A 25,456-nucleotide genomic window follows, 5' to 3' on the forward strand; every position below is an offset into this window, starting at 1 on the left:
AGAACATGTTCTCCAAGGAGAGAGAACAGAGTAGGAGACTTTTACAGTCTAACTTGCCCAATTTTACGCACATTTTTGAATGATAAATAGGAGAATTATTTCTCATGAGAACTTTTAGGAGAAAATCTAGGAGAATATGAATGATAAATCGAGCCCTTAGCGTCTATAAAACAATGGGAGCTGCCATGATGTAACTTAGGTTACCTTCTCTGCTGTAGCCAATAAGGGACAGTTAGAAATGGCTGCACACTCTAGTGACCTATTTATAACAGGAATTGAAAAGCTCACAATTTTGGAGTAGAATTACAGGAAAGGGGAACAAAACAAATGTTAAAGTATATTGCTCTTTTTATATACACCATTTACCATTTTATATTACCATCTCAAAGTGTTTAATGTGACTTTAAAGGGATAGTAAACACCTTGAGATAATAAACTTAATTTCATTATTTTGCCCCTTTTTCATGTAATTTAGCTGTGAAAATTGAGCAATTTCTACTTCTCAGGAATGAAAAGCAAACAGCTGACTTCTCAAGGACAGTTGTTAAATTTCTGTGCCTAATTTGACAAAAGTACTTTATACTAAGAGTACGTTATACTACATATGGCCTTGTCTGCAGACTAAAGCCCAGATTGGCACCTCCAAATAAGGCAAATGGTGGCTGGAGTTTGGCTACTGAAAATAATTGCAGTAAAAAAAGGATGTTAATTTGTTTAAAAAAACCTTAAAGGGGGACACAAAAAAAGGTCTAATGATTCAGATAGAAAATACAATTTACTTCTATAATCTTCATTCTCATGTTATTTTTTGTTGGATACTAAATAAGCAGCATGTACATGTCTGGAGCACTATACGATAGGAAACAGTGCTGCCATCTAGTGCTCTTGCTAAACATTTTACAAACCTGCTGCAGACACGTGCACACTCCTGAACTTACTTTCCTGCTTTAAACAAAGAACAAGAAAACAAAGAATTTAATAGAAGTAAATTGGAAAGTTGTTCAAAATTGTATGTTCCATCTCACTGGAAACCTCAGGCCTCCCCAACAGGTCAGGTTTTCAGGATTACCTTGAGTGAGAGCAGGTGAAATAACCATGTTTATTAATCATCTGATTATTTCACCTGTGCTCCAGTTCAGATATCCTCAAAATGTGTCCTGTGGAGTTCTGAAAACCAGTGTTCTATCTGAATCATGAAAGAAACACAACAAAATCATTGCCTTTAATTCAGCATGAAACCCAAACCTGGTTGAAGGCAAGGCGGTAGCGTTGCTATGTACTTTATAAAGGGCACCCCTTTTACTCAGTGCCTACTTTATAAAGGGCACCCCTTTTACTCAGTGCCTACTTTATAAAGGGCACCCCTTTTACTCAGTGCCTACTTTATAAAGGGCACCCCTTTTACTCAGTGCCTACTTTATAAAGGGCACCCCTTTTACTCAGTCCTTCACCATACAACTATTCTCGCAAGTTTGCTTCCTTCTAGATTCTAGAACTACAATTAAATTATTTGTAAGCCTGATCTTTACATGTTGCGGTTACATATTATGAACATATGCCTGAGCTGTGCAGCCAATCACATACAGTTTTGCCCACCACATTGAAGTGCACTCCCACACCTTGGCTTCAGCAGCTAGGTATTACGATACACGAATTGAGCAGCAAGAGCTACAGCATCTGACTGGATGTTAAAAGGACATGAAGCCCAAAAATTCTCTTTCATGATTCAGATAGAGAATACAATTTCAAACAACTTTCTAATTTACTTCTATTATCTAATCTGTTTTATTCTCTTGGTATCATTTGTTGAAGGAGCAGCAATGAATGCACTAATGGTTTCTAACTGAACACATGGGTGAGCCAATGACAATCCGTTTATATCTGCAGCCACCAATCAACAGCCAAGACCTAGTTTCTCTGCTGCACATGAACTTGCCTAAACATTTCAGAAAAGGATAACAAGAGAAAGAAGCAAATTAAATAGAAGTAAATTGGAAAGTTGTTTGAAATTGTATTCTCTAACTGAATCATGAAAGAAAATTTTTGGGTTTCATGTCCCTTTAAAGGGACACTGAACCCAAATTTTTTCTTTCGTGATTTAGATAGATCATGAAATTTTAAACAACTTTCTAATTTACTCCCATTATCAAATTTTCTTCATTCTTTCTGTATCTTTATTTAAAATGCAAGAATGTAAGTTTAGATGCCGGCCCATTTTTGGTGAACAACCTGGGTTGTCCTTGCTGATTGGTGGATAAATGCATCCACCAATAAAAAAAAAAGTGCTGTCTAGAGTTCTGAAAAAAAAAAAAAAGCTTAGATGCCTTTTTCAAATAAAGATAGCAAAAGAACAAAGAAAAATTGATAATAGGAGTAAATTAGAAAGTTGCTTAGAATAGCATGCTCTGAATCACGAAAGAAAAAATTTGTGTTCAATGTCCCTTTAAGTCCACCTGATTTATTATTTCAATTTAAAAGTGGTCACATGCCCTGCAAAGTAACAAAGCAACAAGAAGGGGTGTTAAAGTTAAACCCCAAAAACATAGGTGATAATTATGCACTATAGCTATAACCTAAATGTAATGCAGGTATTTTATATAGTTCCTTTAACCATCAAACCTCTCCTTAAAATGGACACTGAACCCAATTTTTTCTTTCATTATTTAGATAGAGCAACATTTTAAGCAACTTTCTAATTCACTCCTATTAATTTTTCTTCGTTCTCTTGCTATCTTTATTTTAAAAACAGGAATGTAAATCTTAGCAGCCAGCCCATTTTAGGTTCAGCACCATGGATAGCGCTTGCTTATTGGAGGATTGCATTTACCCACCAATAGGCAAGCATAACCCAGGTTCGCAACCAAAAATGGGCCGGCTCCTATGAATCACATTCCTGTTTTTTAACTAAAGATAGCTAAAGAACGAAGAAAAATTGTATACTCCATCTGAATCATGAAAGAAAAATTTGGGTTTAGTGTCCCTTTAAAAGGAAGATATGTATGTATCGCCAATAAATGCTACAAGCAGTTATACCACAGGGTCAGAGACGAGGGAAAGCCTGGAATATTGTAAAAAAAGACAGTAAACACTGTGCAAGACTGCAAACAAAACTGATTCCAATAAACATCTAGCCTGCTGGGTGAGTTTGAAAAGGTTTGCAATCACCTTGTTAGATGCAATTGTTTTTCAATTACCAAACTCTACCTACCACTTGGCTTATTTTGGAGGAGTCAATCCAGACTTGTTACAAGTGCAGGCTCAGTAAGGCATGATCATAAAAACTGGCTTTATTTTGTGCTTCTTATCTCTGCTAAAACCAGTCAGGGACCTAGATAAGGCGGGGTTTGTGAAGTCTCATGCATACAATCATTTCATTTTTAAAAGGGACATGAAACCCAAAACTTTTCTTTCATTATTCAGATAGAGAATACAATTTTAAACCACTTTCTAATTTAACCCTACTATCATTTTGTCCATGTTCTCTAGGTATCATTTGTTGAAGGAGCAGCAGTACACTACTGGTTTCTAATTGAACACATGGGTGAGCCTATATCTATATCCACCAATCAGCAGCTAGAATCTATGTTCTTTGATGCTCCTGAGCTTACCTAGATAAACATTTCAGCAAAGGATAAGAAAAGGAGGAAGCAAATTAAAATATAAGTAAATTGGAAAGCTGTTTAAAATTGTATGCTCTGTCTAAATCATGAAATCAATTTTGGGTTTCATGTCCCTTTAAAATAACAGAAAAAACAGGAAGGGGAGGGAAGATAGATTTTTTTGATATTACGGATGTGCGATACGTGAAAAACTACATATCGCAATTATTGCCATAAAATGAGATTTTCGATTTTAATCACGATTTTATAAACAACAAACGTCTATAAACATCTATTTGCACCACAAATTTTTTAAACAACAAAAAATCTGGTGTTGACTGTCCCTTTAAATAAAATATAAGTGCAAGGAATAGATGATAGATATAGAATAGATCGATATAGAATAGATCGATATAATTATTTTTTTTCCACAATAACAGGTAATACATATGTACACTGACTGAGGTGTATATGTATACAAGTACAAACAGATACCTGACGTGCAAGTAATGTTTATATAGATGTGTACATAAAATTATATATATATATATATATCACACACACATTATCACAGGTAACTGACCTGCAGGTAGTGCATATGTACAATCAGATGTATATACATGAGAGTTCATGCCACAAGTAGCCACACTACATGCCACAGCACACAGTGGTTACACACACTAAACTAATACACATATCCAGAAAGACAAATAAAATATGTTGTAACAAATACAATGACTGACCAATATACGGATACATATATATTGAGACAGTTACACACAAAGAAGCGCAAAGTACAAACAAACCCAGCCCATGTGATGCTCCTGGGCAGAGGCGCGGGAAATAAAGCAAGAGGACAAGCAGGCAGTATAAGCCCTATCCTGCTGCAGGCTTGGGGGGCACCTCTGCTTTAGCTTTTAGCGGTTCATTAAAGAAAATATAGATCCCAGTGCTCCATATTGTAAGGCACAAAAGAAACCCTCAAACAACTTCCAGACATGCCACTGACAACACGGCCTCCCACGTGCGCAGCGCTCTGCTTCTGCACACAGAGGCCGTGTTAGTGGCTTGTCTGGAAGTTAAATACCTCTCAGCGCTGCTTCTTTTTCTTTTAAAAAGGTTTACTCAGCAGCAGAGGGCTGGCATACATACACAAGCCTTTTAGATCAGTGCTTGACAAATGTGTTTAAAAATTAGGAGCCAGTAAGAATATTTAGGAGCCAGACCGTTGAATTTGTATATAGACATATGGAGAATAACCCAAAAAGTTAGGAGCCAGGGGTAAAATTCTGGGAGCCAGTGGCTACCAGGCTCCTGGGTTTGTTGAGCCCTGTTTTAGATTACTACTCCTTCAATATCTGCTATGCTGTAACCAATTAAAGACTGAAGCTTCTACAGTAGTAAAAGCAATCACTGCGTAAAATGTAGTAACAATGGCTCAGAATCCAGTACAAATGCAGCATCTCTGGGGCAGTGAAAAACTATTTTTAGAGTTAGATTCAACAAAATCACATTAAAAGACTTGGTATCTCCCTCCTAATCCATCTACAGCCTTTGACCACCATATACTGCTCTAAACATTTCAACCTTTTTGCCATTTTTTATGGTTCTTTTCATTTTGCTCTAACAATATCTTCAATGTATACTCTGGAAAACTGACTGTCCCTATTGCCACATGGTTTGGTTCCAGGTCTCTTTCTTATCAAGCATATGCAGACACACAGATCTCTCTCACTACATTAGCCATTTTATCTCAGCACTTAAAGGGACAGTCTACACTAAAATTGTTATTGTTTAAAAGACTGCTAATGCCTTTAATACCCATTTCCCAGCTTTGCACAACCAACATTGATATATTAATATACTTTATAACATTTAAACTTCTAAATGTCTGCCTGTTTCTAAGCCACTCTAGATAGCCTCTTAATCACATGTTTTTTTTTATTGGCTTTTCACAACAGGAGACCACCAGTTCATGTAGGCTATATAGATAACATTGTGTTCACGCCTGAGGAGTTAAAGATTTAGCACAACAGTACTAAATGCAAGTCAATAATAAATAAAAAGTAATGTCATCAGGGGGCTGTCAGATGATTGATACAAGGTAATCAGAGGTACAAAGTATATTAATATAACTGTCGGTTATGCAAAACTGGGCAATGGGTAATAAAGAGATCTATCTTAAAACAATACAAATTCTACTGGAGGCTGTCCCTTTAAAATTATTTTGTGTCAAGTATTAGCAAATTCCTCTCAATATATTAAAGGGACACGAAACCCAAACTTATTTCATGATTAAGACAGAATACAAATTTAAAGTTTCCAATTTTCTTCTATAAAATGTGCCTCATTCTTTTGTAAACTTAACACTTACAAGTCTTTCTACGCTTCCACTGAACCTACAACTCTTAGTTACCTCCATAAATTCCCATCTACACATTGTACTAAACAGCACCTATTGTCTGGAATTACATTGCTTCAAGCTTTCAATATTGCAAGTGTTCCCTATAAACACACCTGCTCAGGAATGCAATACAGCCTACACTGATTTAGGATTCCTCAAATCACCTTATTTCTCTGGTACCTCCTTAAAAGGGACACTAAATTCAAAATTAAGCTTTAATGATTTAGATAGAGCAGTGTTTCTCAACTGCGGTACCCCTAACAAGCCAGATTTTCATTATAACTGAACTAGAGCACAGGTGAAATAATCAGCTGATTGGTGAGAGCAGGTTAGTAGCCATGGTTACTGATCAGCTGATTACTTCACCTGTGCTCTAACTCAGCTGTAATGAAAACATGGCCTGTTGGGGGTACTTGAGGATCGCAGTTGAGAAACACAGAGCATCTAATTTTGAACAACTTTCCAGTTTACTTCCATAACAAAAGGTGCACAGTCTTTATATTTACACTTTGAGCCACCAGCCCCTGCCGAGCATGTGCAAGAATTCAGAATATACGTATATGCATTTGTGATTGGCAGATGGCTGTCACATGGTACAGGGGAAGTGGAAACACAAATTTCAAAGTTATGCCTCTGGCCGGCTGAATTCAGCATTACACAAGAACGCAATTATGTGCTCTTTTGCAATGCTGCCCCCTGTCCGTGCACAGCCAATCACACGTGGGCAGGAGCTGTCAATCTCCACGGTCGGATGAGACTGGGGAGATTGAAATTTGCCACCTGGGGGGGGGGGGGGGGGGGGGGGTCCGAAGGCTGGCGAAAGCCTTTGATAAATCGACCCAATAGTGCTATTGCATTGTCTTGTTATACATTTGTTAATTATGCAACTTACGTTATTTACTGGTCCTTTAAGCACATAAGCTCACGCCCACCTGCCATGCATACGACCTGGCATAAAAGCTGGTATCGGTAAAAACTACAGCAGTATGACTGGTGTATACGTTCCCTGTCAAAGTTATAAGAAACAAAAGAAAATGTTCCATTATTTTGGGGCGAAGAGAAATAAGTGAGTGTGAATACTCGCACAGTGTTGTCCCCAGGACCTTTTTACAAGTGCACATTTTATTTAGCCAATATTAAGCTAAAATGAGCCAATATTAAAAATTTAAATTTTTTATTGCACAAATTATCAATACATTTATGTTAAATTATGCAATTAGTTTGTGCTTTGGATAGCAGAAATTAGAAATTACGACACTGCCCCCACCCGGGTAATTCATTATGCCACCCAGAGGGCAACATCTTCTGTGCAGAACACTGCATATGCTGACTAAATCACCTGGGTGCTCAGGTTATGGATACTATCAAGGAATATTTTACCTTTCTCAAGACAAGTATCCAGTAGGGGAGCAAGCACGGGACCACAGCACTATCTCCAATTAACAGATCCCTAGTGTCAAGCTGTCAGGGGACAGAACCGTCATATTATTTCAACTTTGTGTTTCTACCACAAATTAATTCTCTCTCTTTATCATGTGTGTGTTCTCCAAGATCTTTTTAACGAGTGCACCACCGAGCTGATTTTACAGACCACTCAGCTAAAAAGTTTAATCAATATTAAAGGGACATTAAACCCCAAAAAAATACTCTCATGATTCAGATAGAGGATACAATTTTTAAAAAGTCTCCAATTTACTTCTATTATCAATTTTTTTTTCCTTATGTTATTCTTTGTTGAAGAGATACCTAGGTAGGTAGCGTGCACATGCCTGAAGCACTACACAACAGGAAATAGTGCTGCTATCTAGTGTGTCCCCCTACTAATGTATAACATTGTTGCAAAACTGCTGCTATATAGTGCTGCAGACACGAGCACGCTCCTGAGCTTACGTTTCTGCTTTTCCACAAAGGATAACAAGAAAACTAAGACAATTTGATAACAGAAGTAAATTAGAAAGTTGTTTAAAATGTTATGTTCTATCTAAATCATGAAAGAAAGAAAAAATGGGTTTTATGTCCCTATAAGCTAAAATTAGCTAATAAATATTAAATACATCTGTTGAATTATGCCATTAATTTGTGCATTGGTTAGCAGAATGTTATAATTTTAGAAAGTATTACACTGCCCCCACTCTGCTACTTTATAATGCTCCCCGGCTGGCAAAATTTTATGTGGAGAACACATACATACATAGATCTAGTAATTGAAGACAGCACTGGGGACCAGTGCAGCACATTTAAGGTGAGAAGAAGATATTCTTTGTAATGTCTACTCTGCAGCTCTTTCGCTGTAATCTTCCTGATTGCAGATGATATACAGGTTTATGCAATGCACACATCCTTGCTGGGAATTGTAGTTCCAGAGGCAGGTATCAGTGTTTTGGGCTTGCAACTACACAGTGGGCAGTGTCACAAGAACAGTCTGGCCATAGAACAGGTGACAATAGTTATAGCATAAAAATAGATTAAAATTAAAGGGATAATGCAAACATTCTCTTGCGATTCAGACAGAGCATACAATTTAAAAATGCTGACTTTAATTATCAAATTTGCTTTCTTCTCATGGCATTCTTTGTTGAAAAGATCTAGGTAGGCGTCTCGACTAGAGCATTACATGGTAGGAAATATCGCTGCCATTTAGAGCTCTTGCAAAACTACCATATACTGCTTCAGACATGAGCTTACGTCCCCTTCTTTTCAACAAGAGAATGAAAATATACAGAAATAAAATTAGAAAAATGTTTAAAAATTAAATGTTCTATCAGAACCATGAAAGAATTTTATTGGGATTGTCATAGAAAGCATGTGCACGAGTTCAGTATACTAACACACATCTGGGTTAACATCACTAGTGTACCAGGTGTGAGGAAATAAGTCAATTTAAAGGGACAGTCTACTCCAAAATGTATACGGTTTATTACCCATTCCCCAGTTTTGCAAAGCCAACATGGTTATTATTAGACTTTTTACCTCTGATTACCTTGTATCTAAGCCTCTTCTGACAGCCCCCTGATCACATGACTTATCTATTGACTTGCATTTCAGTTAGTGCTGTGTCCTGCACAACTCCACGGGAGTGAGCAATGTTATCCACGACACACGTCTTGTTGCGAAAAGCCAATAAAAAAATCATGTGATAAGAGGTTGTCTGTAGTGGCTTAGAAACAGGCAGAAATGTAGAGGTTTAAAGGGACAGTACACTAAAATTGTTTTTATATTAATGTATTTTCAATGACTTGTTATACCAGTGGCAGAGTATAAAATGTATGAGAAGTTTCAGGTTTGTGTATATGAAATAGCTGGTTTTGTGCTTTTTAAACCACAGCCTATTACAATGGGTTGGGCTTCAGGTAATATCAGATCTCATTATGTTATCACTTTGTGTACACACACTTGCTTCTTTATCTTATATTTGTCTGGAAAAATAAAGCTCAATACACAGAGATAATTGCAAATTATGTTATTACTTAACTATCCTGCACCCCATTTTGAGTTTAATGTATTCTGCTGGCTGTGTTTACTTAGGATATTCAACAGCTGAGACTCCAGTATCAAAACTTTCAGTATAGGTTGAGATACAAACTAAAATCAGCTATTTCAAAGGCCAAAATAGGGGTAAAGGAGCTACTTGTAACCAATTTAATACACTCCAGCAGGTAAAATTAATAATTGGGAACAATTTAAATGTTATAAAGTATATTAAGATAATGTTGGTTTTGCAAAGCTGGGGGAATGGGTGGTAAAGGTGTTATATCTATCTTTTTAAACAACAATTTTGGTGTAGACTGTCCCTTTAAAGATAAGGAAAAAAGGCTAATCTACTCAATCCTATACACTCTTCAGTAGCACACAAACACCTCAGTACACCGCCATAGTTCTAGACTATTGCAAACAATGAGGGTTCATTTGTCAAGATGAATACAGACTTACTGCAATAAATGTCCTTGAACTAAAAAACACATTTAAAGGATCATAAAAAGAGCTAACATTCGCAATCAAATTAAAAATAAAAGCCATTTTAGGCCACTATACTAAAAAAGGAAAACATTTCCGATTACATTTCTAGAAAACAATTAATCCACACTTCATACATAATGCAAAATAAGTTTGTTCAGAGAGCAGTAGAAACCAGAGGTAGCGGTTCCTTCTGCTTTTTAAAAAAAGGCAAGTAAAAGGTTTAAGGACTCATACTTGAAGTTTCTACATACTAAGCAAGGGCTTTAATATCCCTTTAAACTACCGTATTCAACACAGCTACAACTTCTAGATCAAACGTTAACATGTGAGATTAAAGGACTTTGAAGCCTTCCAGCCAATGTGGAATTTAGGGAGTGGTTACATGAACTTGACTGCAATTAAACCATAATGCATGGTTAACTCTGTTTCCCAAACTATTTCAGCCATGGCACTTATTTGTTGTTAATCAGGTCCCAAAACGATAATTTCACCATCAAGAACAATTGCACAACCCCTCAAGAACCCCCACCAGCACCTCCTGAAAATAGAAACTGCTAACCAAGAATGATCAGCTACTTGTGTGGTCTTTTATGTACATTATTTTGCATAGAAATATGTTGTGTGTGTCTAATCACAATATCAGACATCAGGATTCCAGTAAATAATTTCAGATAGATGTATATGCTAATCAAGGATTTTAACAACAGGTGTAAATCACAGGCTGAGGGCTGCAACAATGCTATGCAGCTCTGACAACTAAAGGGTTATCAATGCCTTGAATCAGCGTCACCTTGACTAGAAGAACCATCAGGCTCCTTTGACAGGTCAATCAATACAATGTTTTGTAATTTTCTTTACACTAAACACTGTTCTGTGTCCCCAATACACTACATAAAGCAATGTGAGCCATCAAAAATGTTTGTATACAACGTGTAATCAACCATTTCAAATGATGGAACACGCTGCTGGGTATATGGACAAACTATTTCTGAAACAAATTGGAGAGCCCTTTACTCATCTGTTAGATTAGTGTTTGGGTTTCTTCTCCTTAAAGCAATATAAAAGCGCAAAAGAAAATACCCTAGTATGAAAAAGGATTTTCATTAAACAAAAATTACCCTGAAACCCAAATTTCTACTTTCATGGTTTGAATAGAGCATACATTTAAACACTACCTTCCTAATCACTTCTTGTATCAAATTTGCTTCAATCTCTTTAAATCCTTCGCTGAAGGATGAGCAATACAATAATGCAGTGCTTGACGAATATGTTCAAAAATTAGGAGCCAGACAGTTGGATTTTTATATAGATATATGGAGATTAACCCAAAAAGTTAGGAGCCAGGGGTAAAATTCTAGGAGCCAGTGGCTCCCAGGCTCCTGGGTTTGTCGAGCCCTGCACTAATGGATGCTAGATTAACATCTGGCGAGCTAAAGACGAGGCATAAGTATAGCCACCAATAAGCAGCTAACTCCCAGTAGTACATTACTGCTATTGAGCCTACCCAGGTATTGCTATTCAACAATGGATACCAAGAGAACAAACTAAATTTGATAATGGAATTGAATTTAAAAGTAAAATGACATGCTCTGAATCATGAGTTTAATTTTAAGTTTTCTATCCCTTTAAAAAGGGACATGAAACCCCAACATATTCTTTCATGATTCAGATAGAGAATAGAATTTAAAACAACTTTCTAATTTACTTCTATTATCTAATTTGTTTCATTCTCTTGGTATCATTTGTTGAAGAATCAGCAATACACTACTGGTTTCTAACTGAACACAATCAACAGCTAGAACCTAGGTCATTTGCTGCTCCTGAGCATATCTAGATAAACCTTTAAGCAAAGGATAAGAGAATGAAGCAAATTAAAGCAACGTAAATTGGAAAGTTTAAAATGGTATTCTCTATCGGAATCATGAAAGAAAGATTTTGGGTTTCATGCCCCTTTTAAGTATTTTTTCCCCATATCTTCAGATGCAGATATTAGGGTTTATAAAGTAGGATAAAGATAAACACTGAGAAAGGTTTCTATCTTTGGCATAGTTGGTAAAAAGTTTAAATCATATACTACTATAGAAACATTTAAAGGGATAGAATACTCATATGCTAAAATCACTAGAAACTGATGCAGTATATAACTGTAAAAAGCTGAAATTATCACCTGAATATCTATTTAAAAAAGGAAGATATTTTACCTCACAATTTCCTCAGCTAAGCAAAGTTCTGTGTAAAAATGTATTTCAGTTACTGTCCAGCTGCAGATAAAAAATTAAAAAATGAACAGCAGCCAATCAGCATCATGAACTTTTACTGTGATCGTGAGATTTCATAGTAAACTTCCTTAAACTAAATAGGGAAATTAAATGATTGTGCATAAAGCTCACTCCCTTGCTTGTCATACTGACTTGATGCTTAAAGTCCTTTGCAATGGGGTTTGAATACTTAGGACATTTTGAGGTAAAATATCTTTCTTTTTTACATAGAGTGGTTCAGGTGATATTTTCTAGTCCGCTTTTTACAGCTATGCTGCATCACTTTCAAGTGTTTCAACATTTGGGTATCATGGCCCTTTAAATAAGCATGTTTAAAAACAAGTATTAAACCACTGTGGATTCAAGGTGTTCATAGAATAATCATCCAGTTATATATTTTAGTCTGACCTCACCCCCCCCCCCTTTAAAGTAAATACTATTTAAAAGGATAGTGAACCCAAATTTTATTTTGCGATTCAGATAGAGCAGGCAATTTTAAGCAACTTTATAATTTACTATTTTTCGTTCTCTTACTATCTTTATTTGAAAAAGCAGGAATGTAAGCTAAGGAGCTGGCCCGTTTTATGTTCAGTTCCTAGGATGCACATGCGGATTGGTGGCTAAATATACTGTACCCACCAATCACAAGTGCTATCCAGGGTGCTGAACCAGCTTAGCTTCCTGCTTTTTCAAATAAAGATAGCAAGAGAACGAAGAAAAATAGAAGTAAATTAGAAAGTTGATTAAAATTGCATACTCCATCTGAATCATGAAAGAAAAAAAAATTTGGTTTAGTATCCCTTTAAGATTTGAGAATAACTCAGAATCTGGCCAGCCAAGAACTGCACCCCCACAGCAGATTTTTCACACTAATCCACATCTGTCTTAACAAATAGGAGCTTGCTACTTTCCTGACCCATAAGGTGTGTGAACCTTCACAAGAAATAAATGACTAACAATTTCTATTAAGCAATTCCTCTAACACGAGAGGCAACAAGTTACCTGCTCAAAGATAAACACTGAACTCCTGAGAGAACAATTCTAAATAGCGGTGGTTGGTAGAGATGTGCTTTCGGGGGTTTCATGACCGTCTAAATGCGAAGGGCGGCAGCAAGTTCAACTATTTTCGTTGCAGAATTCTTTTTTGTGCAACAGCAACATTCTACAATCTGTACAAATCTAGATTTTAGCGTGTTCCTGTTGCACAACAATGATTTTGGCTACAAAAACAGCAGGCTTACAAAAACCCTGAATGCAAAATCTCTTATGGTAGGGGGTAGAGAACAAGTATGATGGGAGTTTTTAGACAGGTTACCAGTAGATCCCTTAAAGGGCCAGTAAACCAAGCAAATAATGTTATATAATTCTGAACATAGTGCAGAATTATATAACAGCTTGGCGCCAGATTTCTAAAGTGAAGGGTTAAATAGATCTTGCAAAGAAAACAACGCCGCTCCTGACTACTGAGCGGGTCTGTTTTCTTCTAAGCGCATCTGGGCAAGCTGACTAATCACAGCTGGCCTGATCGCGCAATTAAACTCAATGTAGATCGCTCCCACTACCAGACCAAGCTACATTGAGTTTAATAACGCAATGCGATTTGGAGAATATAACAGACCCGCTTAGTAGACCCAGGAGCGGCGTTCTGTTTTCTTTGTGAGATATCTATTTAACCATTCACTTCAGAAATCTGGCGCTAAGCTAATGTTATATAATTCTGCACTATGTGCAGAATTATATAACATTATTTGCTAGGTTTACTGGTCCTTTAAAGGGACGCCCTAGTGCAAAAAATTCAATGATTTGTCAGATCATGTAATTTTTGGACGGTTGAGTATCAAACTTACTGTTTAAACACATGCCCGTAAATGATGCAGGTGCTGATCGTTGGCGGTCATGTGACAGCCGAACAGCACATTAATTAGCTGTTTCCTGCTCAGTAACATCAAGTCCATGATACTATGAGCAGGACTTTACCTGCGTGTTTAACCCATTTAAGACGATATAGCACATACAATGTGCACTATTGACACCAACAAATTAAAGCAATCTTTGCACTGGATTGTATCTTTAAAGGGTTTGTTTATAGACTAAAACCTTCACTATAGCATTTATTTTAAAGTTAATTTTGGCTATTTACTGCATTCTAGTGCCCACTGGCACAATCACATACACATGTAGCTGAGCCTGCAAATAACCAGCTCAAGAATAACAGGTGGGCACAGCTTTACCAACAACCACAGAGCAGAAGCTATAGACAAGCATTTGTATAATAAACATTTTCTAAGGAAGAGCATTTTAATATTACACTAGGACATCCATTTGAGCATGCATACCCCAACCACAAAATGCTGGGCAAGCAACTTTCAATATTTGTGTCATCCAATCATGCTGCAGGTTTTCAGCTGTCACCCATCCCAGAACAGGGGTGTCCAACCTTTATAGATAAAATGCCCTATGTAATCCCCTCACAGGGTAAGTAAAACAGTTTTATTGACTTGGTGTAAGCATCTAATTAAGGCCAATTAGCAGGAAAGTGCTGAAATCAGATGCAGCATCCATATAGACGGTGAAAGGGAAGATGAGATACTGGTGCAAATGAGGAGAGGTAGAGGAGTATCCCTGAGAATTATAGACCACTCTGGTTGGACACCCCGGTTATAGAGTGAGTGCTGCTGGGGCGAGTCCCTGCGGCCTGGGCATGAGGTCACAGCACCCCGTTACCATCACACACTCACCCCAGGGCTGGGCGCTGCTCCTCCCCACTTGGTTGGGCCTCGTGATCCGCGGCCTCCTCCTCCTCGCTCTCTCCCCCAGAGCTACTCTCCGTAGCGTCAGAATCAAAGCCGCTCTGGGCAGCCCGCAGCCTGGCCGTGGAGCTACCGGCAAATTTGTTCAACTCCTCCTGGGGGGACCCGGGCAGTCCAGCCGCCCCCCGCTCGGACAGTAGCTCCACAAGACCGGACAGCTGTTGTCGGACGTGTCGCTCCACTTGCTTAGCCTGAATCACCTGTAGTCTCCGGCAGAGCCTCCGAGCCCGCAGTCCCAGCTCCTGCTGCCGGCTGGCTATGCGCGCCGCCCTCATAGGGCACAGGGTAGCGCTGTCCGTCCTGTGCTCGCCGGGCAGCGGGCTCTGCTCCAGCATTTCCCCCGTATTCCCGCCCTCCTCCGCGTGCTCTAGTGCCTTGCTCGGCTGCTCCTGCGGCACTGGGGCCTCCATGGCCCGGGCAATCTTGTCACGAACCAGCTGGGCTTCCTTCACCTGCCCCGGACACCGACTTTCTCCGATCAGCTCCCGGGATCCCCCGTTAATCCCCTCGGATGGTGCGTGTCCGCTCCGCCTCAGCAGAAGTAAAGAAGCCCCGGAGTTCTGAGGCCTCCTCCTGGCTGCCCCCGGCCGCACCCCGACCCTGCCCGCCCCGTTCACCTCCGGCAGAGCCGCGGGGGGGGACAGCGGTGGTTTCCACACGGGCAGTAGCGTGTCGTGCTCGCTGGGTTCGCCGTCCTTGGCGCGGGTTGCTGAGGGAGAAGAAGCAGATGATGAGGCGGTCAGTTTAAGCCTCTGGTGAGCTTCGGTGGCTGCTTCGGTCAGCGCCGGGGCCATGTCCGCCATACAGGGGGCTCCGGGGCCGGCGGAGAGGGGCGGCGGTGGCGGAACACGCGTCACGGCTCCGGGGGACCCGAGCTCTTCATGGCCCGGCCGGGGGGTCCCAGGTCCCAAACCCCCGGAGTCTGACGACAACGAAAATCCTGTCAGAAGGGCGACTGACAACGTGCCGAGCCGCCGGCGTCTGTTTTGCAATCACGCAGCTAGGTAAACGCACGATCTGCTGCGGCGATGGCCTCCTCCCCACCCGGGCTGCGAGGGAAACAAAGCTCCCTTTACTCCTCCCCCCTCCTCCTCTGCAGGGGCGGCCATTGCGCGCGCTCGAGTACGGACATCATTGCGCGCAAACAGTCTCGTGCTTAGGTTCTGTGCGCGCGAACTAAGAGAATCGGCAAAGGGGGGTGGTGCGCGCGAGGCAACGGGACGGGCGGAGACAGTAGTCTTAGCGCGTGTCCGAGTTGCTGTCACTACATTCGAAGCCTACGCAAGCAATTGAGGGTCCCCACCCAACACTGCGCGCGGCTGGAAAATTCCACTGGCGGCGCAGGGGGAACCAGCACAAATATTCCCCGTCACACTATAGTTCACTCATTATTTTCTTATACCACGTGTAAAATACATATGTTCTGTGTGAAATTACATTATTCAAACAACGCCTGTTAGAAAGAAACAAACAATAATAACGTGGCGTTTTAATATGGGCTCCCCCATCTATAGTGATATAATACTGCTTCATAAGAAGACGTTCTAATTCTCAATTGCGCAGCTTGCTGGTATTTTTCCCGCCTCCCTCGCCTGACAATAAGCCCCGCCCTGCCGCCTGGTTGGTCACAGAGTACACTCCTTTGTCTCTGAGCCTTTGTGGTTTTCCGCCTACAGGCCTGTGTTAGTGGCTGCTGTGACGTTGCGCTCTCCCCTGTGTTGGAGTAAATACAACAGCCCGTGTTTGACACTTCAGAGCAACCAATTGCCATTTACATCTGGATTTACGCCCCTTTACTTTACCTCAGCCCTTCTGCAGTTCACATCACTTTCTATAGAATACTTCCTCAGGCGTTGTTTACGGTGGTTAGTAATGTGACCTAAATCTATAGATATCTTGTTACAAGGTGAGGACAGTTGTATTCATTTTTCTTTCCTGTTTTCTGGTTTTACCTCACATAAATGTTTGTTTTGCAGGAGCATTTAATGGGTGTTGTATTCACTGAAAATGGATTATTCCTACAAGACTAAAACGAAATGGATCAGCAAAGTTCAGATAATAAGAAACAAGATTGCCTTAAGAATTCCCAAAGGGCTGGTGTCAAACCAATTACCACTTAAAGAGACATTGAATTATTAAGGGGAAGAAAGCTTCATACTCTTTGTATCCTTTATTGAAGGATCTGCAATGCACTACTGGGAGCTAGCTAAACACATCTGGTGAACCAATGACAAGAGACATTTATTTGCTGCCACCAATCAGCAGCTTGCTCCCAGTAATGCATTGTTGCTCCAGAGCCTACCTAGGTATGCTTTTTTTTTAACTAAGAGCATTAAGCAAATTTGATAATATTAATATAAGTGGAAAGTTGTTTAAAATAATATTCTCTGTCTGAACCATGGCAGGAGTATAGAGGTTGGTAAAATACGACAATAATATTGGATGCAAGTGTTGGTAGAAGGAATAAAGAGAGGATGCAATGGCAAAAAAATGGTTAGGAGCAGAGGCTGCCATAACCAAGCCTCTAATTCTACTACTAATACACATTTTAGGAATGGTTGAGTACTGAGACTCCCCAGTTGTCTTGACAATTACACTTTTTTTTTTTTTTTTTAACATATGTAGCCATTATAATTTGTTCAAGCTATCCAACTTATGCTTGGTGTTTGGAGAATGGACCAGTTTAGAACTGAAATGGCAGCCTGTAGAAAAATAATTTCATTTTGTAACTTTTTTTTTGGGGGGGGGGGGTTAAAAAGTCCCAATTGTCAGATTAGAATGTTCCTTTCAAGGGACATACTAGTGCAAATTGTTATGGGGCACTGTAATCACCAAATAGTTTGCAGAACACCATTGCATTATGCACCATATCATGCTAATACCTTAAAGGGACACTCAGGTCAAATTAAACTTTTATGATTCAGATACAAGATACAGCATGCCATTTTAAACAACTTTCCAATTTACTTCCATTTAAAAAAATGTGCAGTCTTTTATATTTACACTCTTTGAGTCACCAGCTCCTACTGAGCATGTGCAAGAATTCAGACTATACGTATATGCATTTGTGATGGGCTGATTGCTATCACATGGTACAGGGGGAGTCGAAATATACATAACTGAAATTTGTTACAAAAAAAATCTACTACTCATTTGAAATTCAGAGTAAATGCTATTGTATTGTCTTGTTATCTTGCATTTGTTGATTATGCAAATCTACTGTGTTTACTGGTCCTTTAAGGTAACTAGTATCTAGGATGGTGTGGTTAATTTAATTTAGGGTGAAATTTGAGTTCCTCTAAATTGTTTAAGTGGATATAATTTCCTACGCGGTCTGGTGAGCAGTTTAACATTGTGGCTTGAGTAACTTCTATTTGTTGTTTTATTTCAAGTTTTGAAGGCAAACTATCTTCATTGCTGGACTGGACAAATAATTTCAGTTTTACAGTGAGTTTAAGGCTGTCCAAAAGAAGTAATCTAAAGAAGAATTTAACTGAGTTTAACCAGATAACTAATTTCAGTTATATATTTTTTTTATCAGTCATATGCATTTAAATATTTTGTCATAGCTGATATCAAGATGCATATCATTATTCAAATATGTATGATTAATTATGTGAGGATTAGAGATGCCTACTCCAAGTTATGATTAATTTCAGTTAGGTTTTTATTACACACTGCAAATAAGTTATTATGCCATTGGTACTCCCTGAATGAAATGCCAGTCTACTAAGTGGAGATGAACCCAAAATATTTTTGATATAAACAAACAGAAAATTTGTCGCTCTGTCAAGGTATTTGAGATATTATTAAATAATATATAGAAGTATATTTATCTTTATTTAATAAATCTGTGGATGTGCACATGGTCTGTAGACAAAGGGTTGTTTCTAAGAAATCTCCCACACTCATTATGTAAAATTATGCTGAACACACAGGGGGAGACAATGGAACATTTGGCCTGCCAAATTTTAGAACAGTCACTTAGAGGAATGTTGGGGGAAGTAATTGTGACATAGAACAGGACACAGGCAAATATATGGATTTCCTCCAAGGAAAATGCCGATCCGTCTGAAGAAATGTGAGAGATACAAACATTCTTCAAAGAACTGATAATTAGCACAAATTTATTTGAGTGGATCATGCTGTGTGAGTAATAACCCTGGGAAATACCAGATGTGGTGATTAAAATAACACAGAGAAAACAAAGACAGATGCTGAGGTGTGACTCTGGAAGTTCACGTAAGCAGACAGCAAATAAACATTTTTTTTCTCTCTCTGTTTAAATACATGCCCCAGAATGTATTAAATATAGAAAGTTGGGAAATTGTCTAAATTCTATATTATTATTACATGGGTATTTGCTAAGCTTGGGAGGTAACTGTTTTAGTCAGTCAAAAATGTGTAATAACCTCTGTTTTTGCTTATATTTTTCAGACAGATAAATTCAGATATACATAGAAATGATATATATGTTTTGAAAACACAAAAGATCTTACTTAGCCTCTGTGTTTTTAAGAATATAAATAAATACTTATGGACCATACACATACTAATGATTGGATCATCTCTAATAATTATTTCTATTTTTATTGCAGACAACCATTGGTCATGAGCATCAATCTTAGAAAGAGACGGAATGCCGCATGAAATGAATTAAGTCATATCATATAAACATACAAATAAATGTTTATAAAGTTTCACATACATCTTTTAAAATATAGTGAGATGAAAATATGGAAGTTACTTTGATGTGATATGACTATGAGATATATATTTGATGTGATATAACTATGAAATATAAGTTATTTTAATATAATGTTAGATATGTGATGTTTCATATCAAAATGATCAGAAAATTCATTAAGATATAACTTATCCAAAACAAATATTATGAATAGTTGTCGCAGTAAATTATGATAAAAATTAACCATTTCATAGAAATACTGACTTAAGCTGTTTCAAATGTTGCTGTGTCTGTTTGTGCTGCCACCTGGTGTTATGTTGCGAGAACTACAGCCAGAAGGTTCTCTCTGGCTGTTAAAAATGAAATTTCCAAGGGCCAATCCGATTTAGACTTCCCAGATAACCAATGGGAAGGTCAGCTCCCGCAGGGCCACCCACAATTTACCAGTGATGGGAAAACCAAATAAAAAGTGAATGCAATGGAGAGAAAGGAACAGATTTTCTGCTGAAGCTAAAACTTGTAACTGGTTCCCGCTGGTGTGAGATACCACTTTACTTGAGCAAAGCGAATCTACCCTTCTCATTGATTGCGATATACACTTATTGGTGATCTGAGGTAAAATAATTCCTACCAAGGAACATCGGATATCGACTGCTTTTTACTTTGGTAACGTATTCAAGGTTTTGTAAGATAAGTTATATGCATAGTTAATTTGTATTTAATAGATTTAAAGAAGCAGTGTGTTTTTCTCAAGTTAGCATTTCACAGCCTATATACATATATTGTTTAAATCTGCGTCTGATTGGCTAAGTAACTCATCTATACAAGTTCTGGTATTGTCAGTTAATTTTGTATTAGGATAAATTGCAATTAAATAGCAGAATATATATTATCCTATTGTTTTATAAACACTGTTTAGAATTGTATTGCTTGGATGTTAAAGGTTTTTAGTCCCATTGTGTTAAATAAATAAAAGGCTAAATTGTGAAGGTATATTTTTCTGGGTTTTGTAAGAAGGATAGCATATCTTAAGAGTTGGTTTAAACGCATATACATTTTGTTTCATTTCCTTTTATTGCAAATATACTTCAATATGTTTATGGATATTAACTAAATAAAAGAATTCAGATATTTATATTAATTGTATGGTCTAGTAGGTGCATGGTTGATAAGGGTTTCTACTTCTTTGTATTGTGTTTATAACCCTGCCATAAACTTATATATATTATTTGGATAGCACTACTAAGATTTTCATAAATATACTGACATAATAATTGGAGGCACTTTTTCTGAGATTTATTAATATTCCATCATAATTGATATAATATATTTGTAAGTAGATAGAAATTATTATAAAAGAGAAAAAATTCATATTTCGATATTAATATTTTGAAGATATTTTTTTTTTTGAAAAGTTGAAATATTAATTTTCATATTTCGAGATTGACATTAACATCTTGAAATATTATTAAAGATTAATTTTGAAAAATTAATAAAAATATTAATTTTTCATATTTCAAAATTGGTCAAAAATATTAATTTTTCATATTTTCAAAATAAATCAAAAATATTAATTTTTTCATATTTCGGAATATTAATTTTTCATATTTCAAAATTAACCCCTTAATGACCGAGGACGTACGCCACACGTCCTCAGAAAAAAGGCAGTTAACGCCTGAGGACGTGTGGCGTACGTCCTCGGTTTGGAAAGCAGCTGGAAGCGATCCTCATCGCTTCCAGCTGCTTTCCGGTTATTGCAGGATGCCTCAATATCGAGGCATCCTGCAATAACAATTTGTACCCCTCCGGTGCAGAGAGAGCCACTCTGTGGCCCTCTCTACACCGGCCATCGATGGCCGCAATCGTTGGTGGGTGGGAGCTGCAGTGGGAGGCGGGTGGGCGGCCATCGATGGCTTCAGATTCACAGAGGGGGGCGGGATCGGGGGCGGGAGAGTCAGGGGCGCGCACAGACACGCGCGCGTGCACGGGGGATCGGCGGGCGGGCGCGTGCACGGGAGGGAGCGGGTGGGAACCACTTACACTACAGAAATAATTATGTAGTAAGTGGGAGGAAGAGGGGGAGTAAATGCCCCCAAAAACTAATCTAAGGGATCTGGGAGGGGGTGGGGGTAGGGGTTGGTCGTGGGGAAGCTACACTACAGCAAAATGTAAAAAAAATAAATACAAAAAGAGGAAAAAATATTGTTAACTGGGTACTGACAGACAGCTGCCAGTACCCAAGATGGCCCCCAATAAGGCAGGGGGGGGGGTTAGAGAGCTGTTTTTGGGGGGGATCAGGGAGGTTGGGGGCTAAGGGGGGATCCTACAAAGTAGCATATGTAAATATGCTAAAGATGTATTTTTTTTTTAAAAAAAAAAACTTTTATTTTAGTACTGGCAGACTTTCTGCCAGTACTTAAGATGGCGGGGACAATTGTGGGGTGGGGGAGGGAAGGGAGCTGTTTGGGAGATATCAGGGGGTCTGATGTGTCAGGTGGGAGGCTGATCTCTACACTAAAGCTAAAATTAACCCCGCAAGCTCCCTACAAACTACCTAATTAACCCCTTGACTGCTAGCCATAATACATGTGTGATGCGCAGCAGCACTTTGCGGCCTTCTAATTACCAAAAAGCAACCCCAAAGTCATATATGTCTGCTATTTCTGAACAAAGGGGATCCCAGAGAAGCATTTACAACTATTTGTGCCATAATTGCACATGCTGTTTGTAAATAATTTCAGTGAGAAACCTAAAATTGTGAAAAATTTAGCGTTTTTTTTAATTTGATTGCATTTGGCGGTGAAATGGTGGCATGAAATATACCAAAATGGGCCTAGATCAATACTTGGGGTTGTCTACTACACTACACTGAAGCTAAAATTAACCCTAGAAGCTCCCTACATGCTCCCTAATTAACCCCTTCACTGCTGGGCATAATACACGTGTGGTGCGCAGTCGCATTTAGCAGCCTTCTAATTATTAAAAAGCAAAACCAAAGCCATATATGTCTGCTATTTATGAACAAAGGGGATCCCAGAGAAGCATTTACAACCATGTATGCTATAATTGCATAAGTTTTTTGTAAATAATTTCAGTGAGAAACCTAAAGTTTGTGAAAAAAATTGTGAAAAAGTGAACATTTTTTTTTATTTGATCGCATTTGGCGGTGAAATGGTGGCATGAAATATACCAAAATGGGCCTAGATCAATACTTTGGGATGTCTTCTAAAAAAAAATATATACATGTCAAGGGATATTCAGGGATTCCTGAAAGATATCAGTGTTCCAATGTAACTAGCGCTAATTTTGAAAAAAAGTGGTTTGGAAATAGCAAAGTGCTACTTGTATTTATGGCCCTATAACTTGCAAAAAAAGCAAAGAACATGTAAACATTGGGTATTTCTAAACTCAGGACAAAATTTAGAAACTATTTAGCATGGTTTTTGTTTGGTGGTTGTAGATGTATAACAGATTTTGGGGGTCAAAGTTAGAAAAAGTGTGTTTTTTTCTATTTTTTCCTCATATTTTATAAAAAAATTTATAGTAAATTATAAGATATGAGGAAAATAATGGTATATTTTGAAAGTCCATTTAATGGCGAGAAAAACGGTATATAATATGTGTGGGTACATTAAATGAGCAAGGGGAAAATTACAGCTAAACACAAACACCGCAGAAATGTAAAAATAGCCTTGGTCCCAAACGGACAGAAAATGGAAAAGTGCTGTGGTCATTAAGGGGTTAATAATATTTTTTTTTGAAATATAAAATTTTTCCTTCTCTCTTTTTATTGGCAAAAATTGTATTAGCGTTTTAGTTTAACTAAGTACTAAACCAATATAATAATGTCTGTAGCCAGAAGCGACTCATTTAATTCTATACATAGCAATGAAATTGGTCCCATAACCATACCTATTACTAAAGGTCAGGTCCTTAAGAAAGATATCTTAAGTTACCTTAAAGGGAAGTTTAATATTGTGGGTGAATTAAATGATTTTATGGATATGCTTGAAACTAGGGCTAAAAATATTACCGTTAATAATAATATGTGGAATGAAGAGAATGAATTCTTCCAGGAATTATTAATGATTAATCAATGCAAAGCTCCCATAAAGCGAGACGAACTAATACTAAAATCCTGGCCCCTTTTAATATGCATAATTGACGAAATGTCGTTTTGTGTCACAGACAAACGATTGCAAATACAGGAGCTAGAAAATAGTATTCGTTCCTCGCGCAGACGCGAAGAGGGTTTAAAAATAGCCAAAAATAAAATGGATGAATTTGCCCAAAACCTAGCCACCTTAGATAAGCACAATATGGACTTAATCGCGCAGATACAAGATTTAAATAAACAGCTTGCGCAAAGCCAGAGAGAATTAAGCGATTTAAAAAGGTCATATCACCATAATGAAAACCCCTATATTAGCAATGAGAATAATACAGATAATGCTAACTCCTTTAGCGAACGCGTCAGGGACGAGGTACGAAAATATATAGAACAACATAGACAAATGACCCCTAACGGGTCAGAAGTAGATTTCCCAAATAGACAATCCCCTCAGGATGTAAATCCAGAGGACAGCTGTAGCGCAGCTGATGCGGGGGAGGGAAACTCTAACAGAGAATCCCAAAATAAGTCTGATAAAGTCTATGATTCCCATAAAATAATCACTTTCGTACAACGCGCAGTACCTATATTCTCCAATAAGGGAACAACATCTGTAATTGATCATTTACAGGCTTTTGAAAATGCGTTAGCTATAATGAATGTTACAAGTGAGAAATTGAAAATTGAATTTCTACCTTGGGTATTTGACAGTAAGCATCACAAATTCTTTGCCTCACTAAAGGATATGAATATTCATTCCTGGAATGGGGTAAAACAACAATGCAGAAAAGAATTCGGGCAATATTGCACTAAAACTGCCGCGAAGATAGCGGTATATGGTTTAAAGTGTCGTGCGAATCAGAGTCCAATCGAATTCCTTTCTGTATTGAAAAATGCGTACAGTATGGCTGAAGATAATCCCAAATTTGACGGCTCAGAATTTGTAAATTTATTTTTTGAAGCACTGCCTACACCCATCAAAATTAACTTAGCTAGAGATTTTGATGAGGACTGCTCATTGGAATGGCTGATCAAAGAGAGTACAAAATTATACTCTATTCAGCAGTCCAGTGAGCAGGGGGTTAAAAAGGAATCAAAACCCAAAATTGTAGCAGAAACTAGGGTGTCACCTAAACCCCTCAATTTGGAGTCTAACAAGAGAACTTATGCAGAGGTGGCCAGTCAAAACAGGCCATCTCCACAGAGGTTTAATTCTGCCCCTCCCCCTACACAGGTTGAGGCGCAGGGAGACTATAACCAAAGTGGGGGACATAATCAGGTGAATAATTACTCACAAAGAGAATACTCACCAAATAATTGGTATCCGCGCAAGGGTAGATACAATAGACGGCGAAGATATTCTCAGGGTAACCAGACACCCCAGGTATATAATGCTTCCCAAAATATTAATACTGAACAAGCTGAACCCCAGGGGCAACCACGCCAGAATAGAAATAGTGGCCCTGATTCTGAGGGAACCCAATGGTCCAGGAATCAGTACAATGGGGCACCAAGAGATAGGCCCAGGGGTAGAGGTAACTTGTACAATCAGGTAGATATGCTGTTTACCCAATTAAATCGGTTGAGCGAACAAATCGCTAATATGAGTCAAAAATCTACGGCTCAGCAA

General features: G+C 38.3%; 1 protein-coding gene across 1 annotated transcript in view; it reads right to left on the reverse strand.

The window, feature by feature from the left end:
* Positions 1 to 16,127, reverse strand: part of KANSL1 (KAT8 regulatory NSL complex subunit 1) — a gene marked incomplete in the record, with an annotated part of 533,970 nt that extends 517,843 nt beyond the window's left edge. Inside the window, 1 exon segment of the mRNA XM_053713685.1 lies at positions 14,957 to 16,127. Coding sequence (XP_053569660.1) covers positions 14,957 to 15,831 — 875 coding nt within the window.
* Between the last annotated feature and the right edge of the window lie 9,329 nt (positions 16,128 to 25,456).

The sequence above is a fragment of the Bombina bombina genome, chromosome 5, assembly GCF_027579735.1.
Source record: "Bombina bombina isolate aBomBom1 chromosome 5, aBomBom1.pri, whole genome shotgun sequence".
Classification (NCBI taxonomy): domain Eukaryota; kingdom Metazoa; phylum Chordata; class Amphibia; order Anura; family Bombinatoridae; genus Bombina; species Bombina bombina.